General features: G+C 37.2%; 1 protein-coding gene across 4 annotated transcripts in view; it reads right to left on the bottom strand.

Annotated features, from left to right (window-relative positions):
• Nucleotides 1–7317: 7317 nt before the first annotated feature.
• The window catches only part of SIPA1L2 (signal induced proliferation associated 1 like 2), a 100110-nt gene continuing 86924 nt past the window's right edge, over nucleotides 7318–20503 (bottom strand). For 2 of the 4 annotated variants that reach the window (XM_066315721.1, XM_066315722.1), the window contains exons 18-22: nucleotides 17619–17750; nucleotides 12205–12258; nucleotides 11133–11256; nucleotides 9421–9502; nucleotides 7318–8559 (exon numbers count right to left, since the gene is read on the bottom strand). In XM_066315721.1, the coding sequence (XP_066171818.1) occupies nucleotides 8413–8559; nucleotides 9421–9502; nucleotides 11133–11256; nucleotides 12205–12258; nucleotides 17619–17750 (539 nt within the window). In that variant the 3' untranslated portion in view covers nucleotides 7318–8412. The remainder of the gene's footprint in view (nucleotides 8560–9420; nucleotides 9503–11132; nucleotides 11257–12204; nucleotides 12259–17618; nucleotides 17751–20503) is intronic. The other 2 variants (XM_066315723.1, XM_066315724.1) reach the window with 2 other exon arrangements.

Here is a 20503-nt window from a genome sequence, read left to right as displayed (position 1 = left end):
CCTCTTGTACTGAAGGGAGAGAGAAAGGAACTGGGTGACTCACTTCAGAGCTCTGGGATATCATCCAGCTGAACCACCTTCTGCAAACCCTTGTTTTCCCTCTCCAGCTATTAAGAAAATGTACATGGTGAGTTCAGATACAGGAGGCTTCATCTGGACAGATTTTCTTTGAGAATCTGTAGCAGAAACACAAGGGAGAGGATTCCTACCAAGTACCCTTCTTGAATTTGCAACAAATAGCAACAGCATGTTTGGAAACAACCTTAAACTAGGGAAGTTTATTTTCTTTCAGTAACCACACTCCTCTGGGGAGTTTCAGCAAATGTGCATTTCACACAAAGTGTACACATGCATTTTATTACTTCAACTTCTGCCCAACACCAATATTTTTGACTGTGTCTATCAGGAGTATGTGTGCCTCTGCAGAGGTGACCTTGTGGCCACCTCCACAAATGACATCAACAGCAAAGCATCAACGCATCTCCTTTCCCCAAAGTGTAGCCAGACAAAAATCTCAGATATAACAAAAGAAAGAAAGAAAAAAAAAAAAAAAAAAAAAAAAAAAACCCAAACAAACAAACAGCAAAAAAAACCACCCAAAAAACCAAAACAAAAAAAACCTTGCACCTCCAGAGGGCATTCGGGTTGGTGGGAAAAAGAAAGAACAGGGCCGAAGCTACAGTTATGTGCATGTCACTGGAAAATTGGGTAAATAACTGTCTGGTAAAGCTTCAACTGGAACATTGCATTAAGTTTTGGACTCTCAGTATGAGATGGATGATAATAAACTGGAGAGAGATCAGCAGAGAACTGCTAAGATAGTCAGGAGCCTTAAGGCAAAAAAGTGGCAGTTGAAAGAATTGAATTGTTTAATCTTGTTTAATCTGATAAAGAAGAGACTAAGGGATGATTTAATAATAATCTACAACTATTTTTGGCGTATTTACACAAATGAAACAAGCCAAAAATTTGGTATTGCCAGCTGATAGCAAGGGAGAACATCCACAGATTGTGGCTGGGATGGATGTTACAAAAAACTTCCAGCTTGAGTTGCAGATAATACAGGGTACTCAGGGAGGTTATGGAACCTCTGTCCTTGGAGGTTTGTGAGATTTAGCTAGACAAAGCCATAACCAACCTGGTAAAATGGCAGTGCTGCTTCAGGAGCTTGGACATGCTGACCTCCAGACACTCCTTCCAGCCAAAATTTCTGTCACAAATCATAAGTCCTATTAATTGACAGTAAGTGCAACAGCTTCAAAAGGAAATGTGGTTCCTCACAGGGGAGGAAAAAACGTCTCTGCCTGTATGAAAAATGGACTCTCAAGCTTCCAAATCCATACAGACCAAATGATGTAAATGCACTTAGAGATGAAAGACAGCTTTTACTTTTCTGGAAACATTGTCTTAGCAAGTAGTAAGATCATCAGATTATTTTAAGAGAACAAAAAGCAGCTTCATTAAAAACCAGAATTCTCCATACTTCCTGCTCAGAGTTGGAACATAAAGCCCCAGTTGTAAAAGGTTCATAGAGAAGGGCGTTTTTAGACAGTACAATACCTAATACACACTGGGAGTTAAATATACTTTCAAAGGGACAGCTATTCAGCTGTACAGGCCACTGCTTTGGACATTACAAAAAATACTTCATGCACCTTAAATATAGATATAGCTCCTATGGTTACTTCCAAAATAACCTAGGAACACTGAATTTATTTGTCTGCCACTAGAAAAAGTTCTACAATAAAGTTTGAATAATCTCATGGCTTCTACAAACACTTGTTTAAAACTAAAACCATATATATATATAAAAACAAAATAAATTCATATTTAGCCAGTGAAGATCATGTGGCCAAGATATAAGCCTTTCCTCAAAGTATGTGAAGTTTCCTGTGCCACTTTTCCCTTTAGATTACTTTAATGAGACAAAGCTGTTTACGTTTTTTCAAACCCACTTGATTTCTTGCATTTCCAGCTGTGATCTACAGTTTATGCTCAGTACTGGTAACACCAGATTGTCCAGAGTTACCATTATATGACCACAGGCAAATGTTACAAAAACACTTAGGTAAGCGGGAAGGACAAAATCTCTTGTATTTCACAGAATATTAGGTTGGAAGTGACCTCAAGGATCATCTGGTCCAACCTTTCTTGGCAAAAGCACGGTCTGGACGTGGCACCCAGTGTCTGCCCACTGTATGTGTGCTGTGTGTTGGGGGCAGTTTGCAAGGCTACAGGAGCACAGCACAGGGGCTGTCTGCTTTACTCCAGCATGCAAGGAAGCAGCTGCAGCATGTGGGGCAGAGGAAGCCGGAGGAGGAAGGGGACAAAAAAGAGAGCAGGGAGCCTGCAGGACAGCTGGGCCTCATAACAGGAATGGGAGTCTTGTCTGTAACAGCAGCATTCACAAAATAATCTGCAAGATGCTAGGGAAAATGACACTTTCCTCAGGTGCCAGATGGGACCATGCAATTTAGAGAGGTGCTCAGAGCTCCACAACAGGAGGCAGAGGAAAAAAACAGCCCTCATGGGTGGGGAGGAAAGATTTGATTGTGAACATTGGGTAAAAACAACCTGCTTCCATCAGAAGACCAGAGTATCTCTGTCAGCAATTACCTTGCTCTCATCTGTATTCGGATCAAGTATTAGACCCTAGACAGCCTTTTGGTATTTCTGGCATATTCTCTTCGAGGAGAAGCTGCAGGTGTATCTGCAACTCTGATGCCTCTGAGCATTTGCATTTGGTGTCAGCACAGCTTAGAAGGAGCTTAGAATGCTCACTCTCGTTCACAACACCAACTAATGGATTCATGCCATCAACAGTAACTGAGTATTTCCATATCATTCTAAGAAGTGCAGGTTGGATATTTCTGAGCACCTCCCTAGAGATGAAAAACAGTGATTTTTATGAAGGGAATTTGTAGCATTTCTTTTAAAACGTGGACAAATCGTTATTACCATATTGTACCCATTCACTGCAATGGGGTTTGCTGTACACACGGTGTGACAGGGAAACTGTGGTGCATTCAGGAATTATAGACTAGCCTGTTACAAATGCAAGCCTAGTCATTTTTCTCTTCTTCATTCTAAGAGGATTATGAAAGCATCTCTGTGACATTATAAAAACATTTAAAAAGGATGCTCCTCTTCATTATTCTACAGATTGATTTCACTCTCTCTCCTTAGGTTTTTTTCAGACTCTCTTCTAGATCATGTTTGATTTATTAAAAAAAAAAGAACAAATCAAACCAACTAAAAATAATCAGCAGCTGAACAATGCTAGGATGTTCTGCAATAACAAACTAGGACAGACTGGAAGGGAAGGTACTGCCACGCAGTCGTAGCAAGAATTCACACTTTAAAAATCCAAGAGGATTTCATGCTTGAGCCTTAATAAGGCTCTTTAAGATGATGAAACTCTCCTGTCAGCATCCCTTTAAAGTTTCTCTGTATAAACATCAACAATCCTGCTGGACAATTGGCGAGACATTAGGAGGCTTATGGCATGCTGTGCTGTAAAGCTATCTAGTTTTAAAGAGCAAATGACTCATTTAATAGATATGGTTCTGTTGAAAGAACATTGTTCAGGGCTTAGTAAGATGTTTAAACCACATTAACATTAGAAATCAATAAGCCAAACCACAGTGGACTACTGAGGTCACGGTTAATAAAGAACAACTTCAATTTTATTTTCATATCCTGCTTTTGGTCTAATCACTTGACCTCATTTTAAAATATGGTCTGGATGTAATTCCCCATTCCACAAAAAGAGACTGATTATTTTCCCGATTTTACTCTCTTCAGTAATTTCTATTATATTAAGTCTGATTTACACTAGAGGAACTGAATACATTTTCTGATATTTTTAAAGGAAATCAGCTGCCCAGTTTACAAAGCACAGCTCGACTTAATGGTACCACTTGGACCTTTTCTGGCTACATGATATACAGCTTCTGTTGGCTATGTGACATAAAAATTGGTAGGAATGAGCGCATTGTTTGCCTTCTCCTTTGAGCAGCAGAAAACTCATTCCTCATCGTCCAAACTGTGTATACTGCAACTAATGGAATAGCATTTTCCCCACTGGAAACAAGGTTGCCTCTGGTCTGCATACAGGCTGAAAGCAAGCTGAACATATTTATAAATTAATTAGAGCTTATGTTGAAGATCTCTACTCATACACAAGTATTTAAGTATTTCAAACAGGCTCAGAATTGTTCAAGTATTGAGCCATCCTGAAGTTCCTTGCTAAGCTTTCTGACAGGAAAAGACACAGAAAGGAACATCAAAGGATGATTGTCCCTTTACAAAACCCCATGTATTTCCTAAAAAAAAAAAGGCACTGCAAGTCTGAAGGAGCTTTTTGTTTTGTGCTTATTTTTACTGAATCCTCCAACTGAGAAACTCAGTTCTTCACAAACGAAAGGAAGACCAAGAATCCAGAAGCTGTGTGGCAGAAGACAGACAGTCAGCCTTGAGCACAAAGAGCTTAAAGTTCCACTAGTGCTAGAATTTACTTCCTGGAGCTCTGATCTTACACACAGAAGAAACATTGCTCCTTGGAAAGAAACATTGTCTTGGATTTGTGCAAGAAATATCATCATCTTGAATAGAATGTCTATGCAGAGGCAGAAACACAGCACTCACAAAAATGCAGATACCTCAGGTTTCCATAAAAAAACCCTAAAAAACAAACCTTCAAAAACTATTATCTATCACAGTTATGTCTGAGCTGAAAGCAAGACTACAATTTGGTGCTAACAAGAATCTCAGATGACCAGATTCCTATTTACTACTGGACCATCCTGGGGTCATTTATTTATTCTTTTATTAACAACTCTTGTCAGTCAAATAATCATGCATTTTCATACATTTCAAAATAGAATCAAAGAAAAAAAAAAAAAAAGAAATGAGTCTCTAATACTTTAAATTTGTGTTCAGTATAACCAAGCCCCACAGCTTAAATTCAGTCATAACTATCAAAGTTTTGCAGACCTTGTCCCAGGTTTCTGGTCAGGGCTAATACATGGGTTTTCTCAAGGTAAGCACACAATTATTTTCTGGGTTCCAGACTGTGGTTGTGAAAATTTCCTATTCTTTAAAGTTCTAGTCTTTGGACACAGAGTCATCAGTCAATATATAGCCCATGATTACTACTGCTGCACTTCACATATCCCACTTTTTGACATAGAATGGTTTTGTGTCCTTACTTTCCCATAATCACTCCTCAGAATTATGTTAAACACCTCCAGCTGATGTTGGCACATGGGCACCTGAATTGGTATCAACAGCATATTCAGTAATTTTTAATTTTTAAAAAAATTTAATGACTTTGTTCAGAAAATGCTCGTCTGCTGCTTTTTGGCAGCAGCTTAAGCTGTGACTGTTTTTCTGCACTGTGAATAAATGGCTTCATGGAATGAGACATCTGGGACTCTGCCATGGGAAACCCAGGGTCAAACTGGTAAGGAAACCTGGTCTGACTGTCTGAGGGGGATGTGTGGGAGCCAAGTGAGGCACCTGTCAGCTTCCCCTGGAGCCACCCTTTTGAAGGAACTTCGGTCCCAGAAGTGACCAAAGGGGCAGTGACTGGCCTTTGGAGTGTGGCTGCCAGGGTATCTCATGAATGGGCTGACTGGGATGTTTCCTTAACAATTACCACTACTAGAGTAATTCTGTGATGCTGTACAGCAATGAAGCCTTTCAATAGCCATGGTTATTGGAAGAGACTGAAAGATCTCCAAAACCTGGGTTAGTAACACCCTAAATTTTCCTAGTGCTCCACACTTGTTGCTTGTGCAAACACAGTCTTTGCCTTTATGTGTCTAAACCAGGCATTTTTTTGTGAGCACAATGCTTCCAAGAGGATTATTCTTAAAAAACCCAGTTAATTAAAATGTCCAATTAAATGTCCTTTACCTATGCCAAAACCATATTATGGTCTCTGATAAATATTGTATTCCCATGTCATTAAAACACTAACAGCCAGTCTAAAAACTTTTCCCCATGGTGAAGGTTAATTAAGGAAGAAAGATGTATGCCCAACACAATTGCTTTTGTCAGCAAATTAAATAGGAGATCTATAGACAAAGCTGCTACTTTTAGAAATCAAACATTTTCAGTTGGATGGGAAAAATGGAAAAAAAATAACTACTGCAATTCCTTTTTGCGCACATAGTTCTAACTGCTGGTTTTCAATAACTGAGATAAAGAACTAAAATGAATATTGGACTATAAACTCTTATACAAATCTAATACAAACCTTCAGAGCCAGCTTACCCTCCAGTTCATTTCAGTTAGCACAGCTTTACGAAGGGAACAGACCAATCCTCACAGAAACGTGCTCACAGACAAATTGCCAAAGTTGTTCAGCACTGTTATTTGGCAAGGTCTCCAGCCAGATGGGTTTGCTAATGACTTCTGTAAGGTGCTTAAATCAGAAGCTACTGTAACACATGACTGCCATGTTTAATTACCCTGTTAATACAGCTTAATGGATCTTGTTTGGTATGCAAAAGTCAGAGTTTTTGATGAAAAATACAATACAAAATGGTCTTTTAAATTTCAGTGTAAGAATACCAAAGGCATGATTATCTGCCCATATACAACCTTTCCTAAGAAGAGTCTCTCAAAACAGTTGTTACAGCAGTGACAGACATTTGTTCAATTTATAAAACATTTCTCAGCCAATGTGCACTAACAGTGGACATGGAATTTTAGTTGCACAAGTTGAATATATTTTTTCATTATTTCACAGTTTTCCATAGGTTTGCCTAAATGGATTCAGCAGCCAAGAGGAAACTGGGATAAAAACATGATCTTGTACTTTTTATTTTTTCCTCAGGGTAACTCAAATGCGCTTGTCAGCTTCAGTTCATTTTCCAAAGGTGTCCTTTTTGGTGTAAACTTTAAGCTCAGTACTGTACACAAAGCATCTCACATATGCTAACACTGCAACCAAATCCTCGATTGCTGGCACAAGAAGATGGCAAGTTACTTCCTGCTACAACCAACACATAAGGTAATGTAAAGAAACTGAACCGCTTTTGAACATTTTCTCCAGCATGTGTTTGTGGAATCTCTCTCAGAGATTTTTTTCTCTGAGGCCACTAATCAATGCCTATGAACAGCCCAAACAGCTTTTGGTCTGAAGCCATATCCTGGATTCCAGGACAGGATGCACCAAAGAAATTAACAGTGACAATGGATCCTGACAGCACTGGGGCTGAACTGTCTCTGGATGGAGAGCCCAGCGACTGAGCTGAACAGAAACCTGCATACTGGTAACAATGATTACAGGTAATACAAGATAAGATATTTCAGGTTTAGATTTTTAACATTTATTAAAAAAGCAGGATGTATGTTCATTTCAAATTAAACAGTTAAAAATGTTAAAGCATACAAACAAATCAATTGTGTACTAGCAGCATCCAATTGTTAGAATTTTCTATAACTCCTCAGTACAGTCTTGGCAAGCTCAAAATATTCCAACTTGCAACCAACTGACCTCACCATAGTGCAGATAAAACAAACTTTATAAAAACAACAATTTAAGGTTAAATAAGCTTAAATAAAGGTGTTAAATACAAGACACTTGATCAAAGCTTCTGTACAAAGATAAACAAATTTGGCATTGTACAACTGATTGGCTGGCTCACACCATACATGATTTCAATAGTTAAGCAGTGTAACTGTTTAGCTGAACATCAACTATACAAAAGTAACTGAAGTTGGGAGTGGGCTAACCCCAGTGAGCCATTTACAAGGCATGTGTATTTTTAGAAAATCAGAACACTGTTTATATTCAGGCACCATTTGTTCCTGCAAATAAATAATCTCTAATGTATCTGCATCCAAACTAGTGTTAAACACATCAGTGCTAACATTTTATAAACACAGCTCTGTGACTATTCACTATACCTCCATTCTTATTGCTATGACAATGTGGACTGTGGAAATAAAACTACTGTACATACAAAAAAATAGAGCACCTTTTAAACATTAAAGTATATGTCTGGTTATTCTTTTTTATCTTACAATACTCAAGCCCAAGCTAATTTAAATTGCTTTAACATCTTCACCAGCGCACCTGAAATGCAGGAACTAAAACCCCAAATATTCCTCTTCAGGCAAGCCCCAGCCAGAGCAACTTCTAAAAATGTCTAAAATGACACTAAGGATTTTTTACATTCATCTGCACACAAACAAGTATCTGCTATCCTCTGCTTTCTTCATATGAATTTAAAGACGGGTTGCCACAGTTCTCTCTCCCTTTCAGATGAATAAAGCTGGACAGAAAATGTAGCAGAAACACCTAAAATGGATTGTGAACACAGTGAAATTTTTACCCTGCTAATTCAAAAGATACAGCTGTTACATTGTTCAAATAAGTATTTTGCAGGGCCCCAGCCATTAGGATTTTTTGTCTATCGTATTAAAAAACCATTCTGTGAATTTCCTCAGTTGAGCGGCTGCCGTTTGAGACTCTTCCTGAAGCCTCATGTTATCTTGTCTCAGGTGCTGTACCTCTGCTTGGAGAACTGCTTTGTCCTGTTTTTCCTGGTTAACAAAGATACAAGTTGAGCAAAGAGAGCAGTTGTGATGACAAAATTTTTTGTTGTTGTTAATATTTCTATGCAAATCGTAACAGCTATATTTTGTTGAGCTCCCTAATTCATTCTGACAACTGTTAACTGTAAGTTAATTCCCCCAAAATGCTCCAACTACCCCATTCATTCCAAGAAAATACTGCAAGCTAAAAAGAAAACTAGATGTTACTTTAATAGAAAAATTAAAGGAGTTTACACCATTTAACAACAACAAAAAACCAAGCATTAAAAGCATAAGAAGCTTTTAGCTATAATAAATCATATGTGAGAGCCCAAGTTGTAAGTAATTGATTTCAAACATATGTTTAAGGAAGAAAAATATCTAATTTCAGTATTTTTCCTTACATGATTATTTTCTTACCAAAAGCAGCCTCATTTCTATTACCCTAGCATTATCTCCAGCTCAGAATTCTGACAGCAAATGAGGCACAAATCAAGTCGTTGCTACATGACCAAGGTAACACAAGGCAACAAGGATGACAAAACTGGAGTGCTACTTAGCAATGGTGCTGTGTCCATATCCCCATCCTTTGTTAAATTCAAAGTACCATAAATTAAGTGTTTCCTTTTTTCTGGGGTGTGACTATTTGTAGGACAGTTGTTCTGGAGTAAAGACCCATAAACTACGGAGCCTTGGGCAAATTTCCTCACGTAACCATTCCCACAGGACCTTCTGCACCTCAGTGTCCTGAACAACCACTGAGCTCTACTGTCTAGTTTAACTGATGTACTTCTTTCAAGCCCTTGATGAACTCTGTAAAAATAAAGCTACCAAAACTGGGGAGCAGTTACGGTGCTAATGGTCTCATACCTTTCTCAGGTCAGTTTGTAGCTGCCGGAGGATGACTTCCAGCTGGTTGACTTTTCCAGTCAGAGTACTCGGAGCATGTTCCCTGTAAAGTAAACCACTACCTTCACGCTGAGTTAGTGAAAAACATTTTCTTCCCAATTCAGCAGAGTTATACGTTATTAATAGCAAAGGAAACCAATCAGTTCAGGCATAGTTAGGAAAACACAGACAAAACCTTTAACTGATATAGCATCAGTTAAAGAACATAAGAATACTAGAACATAAATCCAGTCCTGCAGTATGTGAAGTATGACACTGCTTCCCGTGCAAATCAGGCAGAAGTAACAATGATTTTAAGGAATGTTTTAGGAATGACTTGCACATACCCCCACAGCACAAGTCACACTCACTGCTCCATGGTGTGCAGGCACATTGGTTAAAAAGCTGCTTTCTGATAAAGACTGTACTAATCTCAAGCAAGATGCAGCAGCAATTACTGCAAACCAAAAGAGCTGTAAAGAGTTCTTTTGTCTGCTGTGCAGTAGCGTCATTTTCAGTAAAGGATAAACCTAAGGCTTAATGGAGACAAATATTTTGTTTAAAGGTCAAAATACATAAAATATTGCTACAGGTTAATCAAATGCATGACCGAAGTAAAATACTGAGAACAGCTTCTGTTTTCTGAATGAAAATGAGCACTGAGACAGTTTCATGTACATTATAGATGCAATTAGCCATCATGTGAGTAATTGTGTCTAAAAGAGAGCAGGTGAAGAGAGAGGCTTTACATGCAAAGCTGAATCAGCTGCTTCATGCAATTGCACAAATCTGACAGGTTGGCTATGGCTAAAAGGGGAACAGCATTTAACAGTCTTTTGCAATCCTTACTGATCATTAGCCTGGAGAAAGATATGGACTTAGAAGTCATTACAATAAATGTGCTTTACCACGTAAGCAAGCTAATTTGTGTAAAATTGGTTCAAATTAAAATGTGATAGTCTAACAAGCAAGGAGACTTTTCCCTCCATTTCCCATTCTTCCATTCCTACGACTGAAGACCAAAACTAATCAAAGATGTGTTTGTCTTTTAAAGTGGTGGTTGACAGATTATACTGCTGAATCTGTATAACAAGAATAATCTTTAATTTAACAACTGTACTCCTTAGAGCAGGATAGGTGGAGAAGCAGGAGGAAAAAAAGGAATCATTTTTCCCAGAGCCCTGGGAAGAATTTGAAGAATTGGGTAGTTTGGAATAAATTCTGCAGTCCTCTGTTACAGACTCTGTTACAGATTCTCTTGATTAATTTACCCCTGTATAAAAGAAAAATTATGGGTTTGCAAATAGCAAATAGTTGCAAAGATAGGATGGAGCTTGTTCCAAGGTTCGAGACATTTGCTGCCAATCAGCTAATTGCATCCTACAGAGTTAAGCTCCTGTTACTAGTTCTATTAAAATGAGAACAGAAATAAATATAATATAAATTATTATTGTAAAGGAGGAATATAGTGAGAAATTTGCTTATCTGAAACTCTACATCTAACCTTGTCCTGCAGTGAGAGAGAAGTTGATTTGCAGAAACATTTTTCAAAATTAAAGAAATTATAAGTCAAGGCAACAAGTCTGCCATCAAACAGCCATGAAACATGCATACAGGCAATCTGACATGCAACATTAAGAGAAAATCTTTCCCTAAAATACTTGTGTAAGAAATATGCTTTAATTCTGACATACCCAGCATCCTCAAGAAAATCTTTTCCATCTGGGGGACTCTCATCCAAAGGTAACTCTTGTGCTCCTTCCAAGCCCTGAGCTCGCTGCATATCATTCAAGGTGCAAAACGACGCTACTCTCTGATCTGTAAAAAAGTAACATAAGGATACCTCTAAAACTGGACAAAATAAAAGGCTGTATTACAGCCATTATCCTGGTTCAGTTAGCAAAATGGATGTAGGCTTCTACATCCCAGCTTTGAAGATAATCAGCAGATGTATGTATACCAACTAGTTGGCTTCCCCACACCTGCATCCAAAGGCAACCCCAAAGCAATTTTATAATGTCTATCAGCATCTATCAGCATATATCTGGACCACTTAATGCTGATATGAACAGTAAATTGGTCTTGATGAAATATGCAGAAAACCATTACAGAATTCAGGGCCACAACCAACGACAATAATAATTCAGCAAAAAGGTTTGCATTTTTTCCATGGACTTAAAGCCCTCAGACTCCTCAGAAATCTTCACCGTTCTTTTCGTACTGCTTTACTGTCTCAAGCAACTGGAAAGGCTGATGGTAATCTGCATACTTGAAAACCAATAATAAATTCACACTATTTTTATCAATTGAGTTTTTATTACAGGTATTACTAAGGCACTATTATCTGCATTGAATTTCACTAGAACATAATCTAACAAGCACAGATGCAATTACCTATGGATATACAGTGTGGTTGCCAAAATACATCAGTCACCACATAATAGAAGTATGCCATGCAGATCATCATTGCACAGAACAGGAGTAAATGATGCATTCATTAGGATTTAATTTGTCTTTTTTTTTAAAAGAAAAAAACCAACCAAAATCCATATTCTGTGGAGATTGATTTAGCTTATTTCTGCCAAACAAAATCCATGTCTGTAGGCTTGTATGAATTCTGGTGACAACATGCCTGCCTTGCCCTTTCTCCCCTCGCTCTACCACCCCACCAGGCCCGAAGCTTGCATCATCATGCAAACGTGCAAACATAGGAAGTATTAAAAAAAAGTTAACAAAAGGCAAAAGTCGTCAATCCCAGACCATCACCTAGAAACGGCGTCTGATGACAGAACGGCCCAAATTCTTCATCTGAGTCAAAACCTGGAATAAGATTTAGAATGTTCCTATAAACAAGACAGTCCATCTCCACTGGAGCACGCAGTGGGATGTTCCCCATGCAGTTCCTGCTGGAGCTCACTCCCAGCCTTGCCAGGCCATTCCTACACAACACCAACATCACAGTAAGCACGAGGAGTCACACCCCACGTCTCCAACAGCAACACCCAGTAGTGTGACACAGCATGGCTACGTGGCAGCATACATAAGAGGACAATCCTTCAAACTCTTAAGGACACAAACAGTGAATACAGGCCAGACCTCTTCAGATAGGAAGGACAAGTTCTAGTCAAACAAAAATAGGAAGTCACTAAAAAGCTCTTTGTCTGTTTAAAAGATCCCTTCAGCATACCATAGATCGCCAATTCATTTTATAATACAACAAACAAAAGCTGCATGTCTGATTTTGTCCAATTTCACAGACTGCAGCACATTTCCCCTGGTTTTAGCCTTATTTCTGACTACTGATGGATCTCAGCAAATATGAACATGACTATTCCGTACGTGCTGACAATAAGGTAAAATATAATTTTAAATGCATAATCAGTGACATCATATGCAGATTTTAAACCTAGTAAGACAAATAGGTTTACTTTGTACAGATAAATTAAAATTAGTTTCCCAGATCAAATACAGCATGTAGCCCAGAAACGAGACAGTGTAAGGAAGCAGTCTCAAGTACACAGATAATTATTGATTTCACCTTCATACTATTAACATTTTTATTACAACAACTAGTTTTTATAAAGAAAATTTAAGTATATTTCTGGGTATGATGCTGTAGATCTAGATTCTGCCTTCTCCAAATTACAGGGGCCTCTCCTATTCAACGGAAACAAAATGTACATACTGAACAGAAGAAAACACATGTAAATCTTAGAGCTCTTATTTTTAACTGAGATGTCCCTGCCAAACTCCAAAGAGAGTCCACCCACAGAAAACTATTTGTAAAAAATGTATTGGTCATTATATCAAAAGTTTAAACAATTGACTTAGGAAGACCAAAGATGAGACAAAAATTAATGTTTAAATTTACAGAAGAGTCATATAGCTGTAACCACTGAGAGTTTGAACTTTCATTGTTCCAGACCACTAAGAGAGGCCAGAAAAAAACTCCAGGCAATTTTGATGTACTGGAAGCAGAAAAGACTAAAATGAGTATAGTGCACGAAGCCACTCTCTCATTGTTAAGGTAAAGTTCTACCCACAAACATACACTGACATATGCATTGAAGCAAAAAGAGTTACACATGCATGCCCTAGAAATCACCAAATGTTAACTAAATATTGTCATTTTTTCTTTTTCTAACAGTTTAATGCAGTACTTTGGTTAGAATAATTATCTGTCATGCTAAATGATTCACCTCTTTCTCATTATATTATGTGTAGCATTACATTTAGCTATGAAAATTTTAAATCAAAGTATTAAAATAACATTAATTATAATAGCACAGATGTTTCTGCAAAGATAAATTTGCATTAAGAAACACTGCATTTTGATTAGCACTAGTAGACATTCATAAAAATCACCTGGAAAAAAATCAGAAGTTGAAACCACCGACTTTAATGAACAGGGACATTAGAAGGACTATCTTAGGCTTTTAATGCTCAGAATATGACTTATCAAACACTAAACAGCTTTTTTAAAAACACAATAAACCCAGTTTGAAGTAGAACAAATATTAAAAAGTTCTATTAATAACAATACTCAATATTTGTATCAGTTCTCTTTTATAATTAGCAAGTATGGACATCCAAAAATGCTTCTCTTTTTTGTCCCCAAAACATGGAAAATATCTAAAAAGTCATCGGAAACATAACAGAAATATAAAACGAAGCAGAAACATAAATGCTGAAGGCCAGTCCTTCTTCTCTAACTTTAAGATCTAATGGAAGGATAATACAAAAAGAGAACTAAAAAATTACTTCTCCTATTTTCTTTTAGTCTTTTCTAGGACTCCTCCTTTTCCAAATTTGGCTTTCCATTTTATTCTAGAATCCCCCCATCTTTACTCAGTTGAACATGCTTGCTTTCTTTTTGGTTCTTTAACTTCTTTTTCACCCCAACTGCCCTCCCTCTTTGCTGTACAGTCACATAGACTCATCTATTTTTTACTGTTTGCTTCAGGGATGGATACAAAAACATTACAACAGAGTATTTCCATCATGTGAACTGCCCCCTGGTTATGTTTCTCTGCAATTCCCAGTGAAATAAGGGAACTGGAAGTAGCCTATCTATGTACGACAGAAATGGAAGGATTCCCTTGCTACTGACTGGACTGACGTTAGCATGCAGGCAAAGTACCATCTCTGGAGAAATATCAGAGCCAAACTATGTCTTGTGAAGGAAGACAGCGCAGAGTGTTAAAAATAATGCTCCACTGTACCCCAGCTTATGGGCACTGACCCTCCACAGAGGCAGCTCAAGCAAAAACCCTTCCCTGATGCAGCTTCTGGAGCTTGTGGAGTGAATGCATGCACAGCTCTCTGTTACACTGTGAAGACCTGTCTCAGGAATAACAGAAGATTTTCAGAAAAAGTTTGAAGTAAATATGCAGGTTCGTGTCCAGCAAATGCAGTGAAAACTAAATCCTGACGAAGTATTATCACCACACTTTCAGTTAAAAACAAAACAAAAGTAATAGCTTCTTCCACCCTCATGGATCACAGTACAAAAACTGCTGTTCTACACAGGACCAAGGCTGCAGCTGAATAAAAAGCTTATACTAATAAACAACCTTGTCCACTCTTCATCTGAGGAGAGGAAGAAAGTGAAAAATGAGACTACTGTTCTTACACCCATAAGTAAACTCTCAAGTATGGATGATGGCAGCAAAAATCTTGCTACTAAATTTAATTCTTAATTCAATTGAGGGCAACATTATAAGTATTGAAAAAGTCTACATCTAGCATTAATCAAGACAATTGCTTTTTAAGAAAGAGATGAAAGATCAAGAGGCCCACATTAGGGGTGAACTGATCAAATTATACAAATTGTCAACACTTAATCTGGAGAGATCATAACAGAAAAACTTTAACCTTCGAATCAGTTTGATAATCCTGATAAACTGATAGTAAGAAAAGACACTGCATAAAGAAAAAATAAAAATTAAGTCCAGTCAGTATCTAGGTCCTAGAAGAGAACATAACTTCAAAATATCACGCTAGCAAAGCCAAATGAGAGAAAAACTCTAATTTCATAGATTCAGTATTAAAAATCCTTATCTTTTTAGTGATCCTTTCCATTGCAAGGGGGGAGGCAGGTATTTGTTTACTTTTTTTTTTTTTTTTTCCACATGGTCCTATATGAAATGTGATCCTGTTTTCATCCAGATTAAAAAAAAAAAAATCGAAGCAGTTTTATGTTCAGAATTGGACAAACTTTAGAATCATCCACACTTTTTCAAACTGATGGAATGCAGAACAGTAGTTCCAAGCTATTTTTAAATAGAAAGTTGAGGCAGCTTCTAAGTCAACAACATTAAAATACATATGGAAACTGCACTGTTAATTCACATGCAACACATTCCTTTCCAGTGATCTTTTATGACATGTCTATCAGTTATTCTTTTTTAAAATAGTTTCAAATTGCAAGACATAGGATGAAGGGTTTAAAAATTCAATTCCTTGCAAAAAGTTTCTAGTTGCAGCACTATGAATTTAATTAAAACATTGAATAAATCATCTAACATATACACAAATGTCTCTACTGTAGAGTCCTAAATAGAAAAAATATATATTCCTTCATACAAAAATAGATTATTTACTACTTGAATTCTTACAATAATTCAAAAACCATCTAATAAATAGCTTCTTTCTTCCAACTCAGACCACCAGTTCTTCAGCATTATCTACAGATATATCTAAGTTATTTGAATAAAACCCCAACAAGTGAATACCCTTCCTCCCTAGGATAGAGCACTCTGGGTTACCTGTATTGTTCTACTTCTCATTCTGAAATTCAAATGTAATTACGCTTACATAACTTATACCAAAGTGAAATTATTTTAATCATGATACTAGGTAGCAAAAAGAATGAAAATCTCTTAGTTTTCAAAGAAAGCTAAAAATACAGAAGCATAGCTGGTACAGAATGATCTTTCACTCAGCCGAACTCAACATTTTTATTAGCATTTAAAAATATTCGTCAAGTACAAAGTTACAGAGCTAGTCATTTACTGACGCAAACCTTTCTGCAGTAGTTTAAGATGTCAGTAACAAATAGCAGGGTGTTCCCTGAGAAACTGAACATAGGAATGCCTGGGAAGAGCTGTCAAGATTCTCAGTGTCACAGTATTTCCTGCCAGCTACCACAGTCATGTTTTAGTAGTATTGAATAGTAATGAATGCTCTTCAGGTCAAGAAATAATACAGTTCTTCAAATTCTTAATCATGTTGGTTTGGGTTTTCACAATGCCATTCAAATTAGTGTAACAAGCAGCTCTGAAGAGCTCTTGGTCGAAGTGAACTGTAATTACTTCAGACTTTGGGGAAGAATCAGGAACCAGGTAACTGATTGCCATGGCTTAAAAAAGTTTAAAAGGACCCAAATCACTAACTTCACAGACTGTTTTCATGAAGTTAAAGCCTTCATAAGCCATATCTTATATGACAACGACTGTGGTAACATTGTATTTATCCACAGATTACATTCAGTACCACAAGCAACACCAGTTTTAATAAATGTCAGACATTTCAAGACAGCACTAAAAACAACACCTCCCAAACAACAAAACACAAACACTTAACTGTGCATATTCATAAGAACACTCAAACCAACATTTGTTTTCTCTATTTAGACACTAGGTGTAGGTTTAGCTCTGAGAGGTGGATGAGGATTTTCTTGGTTAATTTGGTTCCATAATTTAATAAAGCAAACCTGATCTACATCCTGCATCCCAATTCCCACTACTGGAAAATATACTGTACATTTCTCCCGGTCTTCAAAGGCTTATGAAAACTGAGAGGGACTACAATATCATTTGGGCTACACATGCCAGTTTATACACACAACACAAACTCAGGGAAGCATTACTCCCAATTTCACTTTATATATCTAACTTAAATGTTTTGAATCTCTCCTTCAAAATTCTGATTTTTCAATTCATTACATAAGAAACTTAGGCACTAATGTGGAGGTATTGCATCTAAATGGGATACAGAGTATCATGAAGAACCCAAATTTTCAGTGACAATCTTCCACACTGAGAATTGATACTGCCAAAAGAACTGAGGCTATAGAGGTGAACACCAGATTTTTGTAATTCAAAATGTGGCTATACAATATATATTTGAAAAAAAAAAGGTGTACTGAACATTGATCTTTATTCGAATTTTCCTGTTACCTTCAAACGCTCGTGCAGCATCTACCAGGTGAGACCAGTCTAGCCCTGTGGCAGTGTCTGGCAGGGGCATCAGGCCAGGATCATTGAATTTGGCTTTATCAGATAAGGACCCATCTGAGAACCAGAATTCATCTAAACAATAAACACAATAATTAGTCTTCCTACAACAACTATGTACAATTAATTTTGAAGCTACTATAATGATCTGTAAAAAATGTATAAGCAGAAAGTGCTTATCTTAATTTCTCTTGTGTCTGTCTTTTCCTGTTCAATACTCAGTATGGGTGGAACAGTTTCTAAATGTCTACAGAGACGGGAAGGTTTTAAAGAGCATGTTTTGGTGCCACTGCACATGATGTGTCCCTCACATTTTCATATGAACACTGTGTGAGTAGGCAACATCCATTCCAAAGCTAGAATAATAGCACATTAAACCTGAGCACTGAGCAGAAAAGTTGCTAGATACACAAGTCATATTTGTGAAGCAACACAAAAGGTATTTATATGCAGAGTTTTATTCTGAAACTGAAAATATTCCTGTTCCAGAAGCAATTAAAAAACCCACCTGCTTTTCTTTTAATATATTTGTAAATTCTAGCTCATATCCGAATCTCCCTTTCACATTGAAAATACCACCCTATTAGTTCAACATTTGTAGCTATCTCTGAGGATGTAAGACTTGGGTGAGATTTCAGAGTGAGCTGTAACACTGTAAAAGGTACACAGATCATATATTAAATGAAATGTATACACTATAAACTGTTCAAACAAACCTTTCAGTTATGCAGATTCTAGAATGCACCACAAACATACATTTTAGTAGAGGAGGTGCTAATTTTCATAATTTACTTGAATATCTTTACATGTTCCCAATCTGCTCCTAGCAATCTTCACTCTGATCAATGTGAACATATTAAAAAGAATACTGAATAGTCACACAGTTTCTTAAAACTGATCATAAACCAAATCTATTATTTGCAATCACATTTCATCTCAACCATAAAGCCAGCAATGGAATAAAATAATTTTATTACACAGTATAGTCAGGCAAAGACAATTTTTGCTTCAAACATAAACACTACAATTAAAAAAAAAGGTCAAAATAGTAATTTTTCCTCAAATATTTCAGGAGGAAATTTCCATCTAGTTATTCCAGTGATTTAAACTATTACATATAAGATGCGTATTTTTTCCCAGGAAAAGACCAAACACAAAAAACAATGAAGCAAGAAATGCATTCATACAAGTGGAAGATACATTATCATTTAAGGAAATTGCATGCTGTCATTGTCCTGATATTAATGTCCGTTTGAAATAAAGACTCTGACCTAAAAATCCAAAGACAGTAGGCTGTTACAAAGCATTCTACTGCACAGAGCAATGACTGAAGCATATGATATGCTCTATTCTTTGCAGAAACATTCCTTAAAAATAATCAAAATATGAGGGAAAAGAAAGCGAAGGGAGGCTTGCAATCCTCTCTCAAAAATTAGGAGTCCCTGCAGAAGAAGTATAAATTCTCTTTACTGTGGAATTCATCTTGTTCTACACTTTCATGAAAGATGCAGCATTGCTATGTTACACTTGGAAGTGACTTTACAAAATGCTGTAGAAACGTCCTACTCTCAGTATGCAAAAGTGGATGTTATATGAAACGGAAAATGTAATACAGACATATATTCTACTCATATATCTGTACTAAGGGTTTATTTTCAGTTCTGTATAAACATACATAAAACCTTAACTAAGGCTATCTTTGTGCAAATACACTGAAAGCTGAAAGAGCAGTCTCTGAACTTCTGTATATGACTTGGGAATGGTAAGAACCTTGTTTGTGCAAGTACAAATGTTTCATACAGCCCTGTTGTGGAAAACAGACAGAATACTTTATTTGAAAGACTGGCAAACCAGCTTTTGGTTCTAGACCAGCAGGCAGGCCCTAAGGGACAGCCCTTGCTTTTGTGTGATCAGCCTAGAGAGGCTGATTGCGAAACCTGTCAGGAAGAAGCCTGCTCCCAGTGCAATTCTGCCAGCTCTCCAAATTAAAGTGTAGGAGTGATATATTCACCAGTAGTCATCCTTCATTATGCATTGTCTCTGTGAGAACCTCACTTCACCTTAGGGTGGATCTTATTCAGTACTGCATAAGCCCTGACAGAGTCACTCAACTGCAGAAAGCCTGCCAGAGTAGAGATTTGAATATTGATAGCTCTGAAAATACAAGTGCTCATGCTGATGGCTGAAATTTTAAGTGGAATAACTGAAGAGGCATGAGTACACCACCACAGAATAATTCATTTTCAAGACATAAACTGTGTTCTTCTGCAATGGGAGAGTGAAAAGAGGAGGAAGAAGAAAAAGAATAAAAATACCAAACATGAGCTCTAATGACATAGGCCTTGGTGCTTTTGAATTTTAGAGACTATTGTTTGTATTCCAGGAATGCTCTCGGTGAGATGAATTCTTTCTAGCCTCCTGTATTTGCATTTCTTCCCTGATCCTCTTACCTTGTTGTTGCCTCACTCTGTCTGTGTAGGACTGCCACATCAGCAGCTGTTGCCTGTTTCCCGTTTTGATCTGTGCAAAGTGGCAAGCGATGCTTAAGCATGCCTACCTCTGTGTGTCCAGGAGAATATGCCTAATCTAGTAGGCCACTACTTCACTGTAACAGAGATTGGTAGAAGCAACACAATTTCCTCTGAGGAAACACATTCAGTATTATCTTCAGTATTAAAGATTATTTTATTTGCTGTACTGCTATTGGCATAAAATTACTGATCTTGTAGTTTCTGCTCTTTTCAGTTGTGTTACTTTCTACACTTAGGAATTTTATTTATTTTTATTATTGATGCATGAAGGTATAAAGCATTATCAAGAGTCCTTAT

Source organism: Sylvia atricapilla, chromosome 3 (assembly GCF_009819655.1).
Source record: "Sylvia atricapilla isolate bSylAtr1 chromosome 3, bSylAtr1.pri, whole genome shotgun sequence".
Taxonomy (NCBI): Eukaryota; Metazoa; Chordata; class Aves; order Passeriformes; family Sylviidae; genus Sylvia; species Sylvia atricapilla.
Note: the sequence above shows the minus strand (reverse complement) of the source record. Positions and strands in the feature narration are given on the sequence as shown.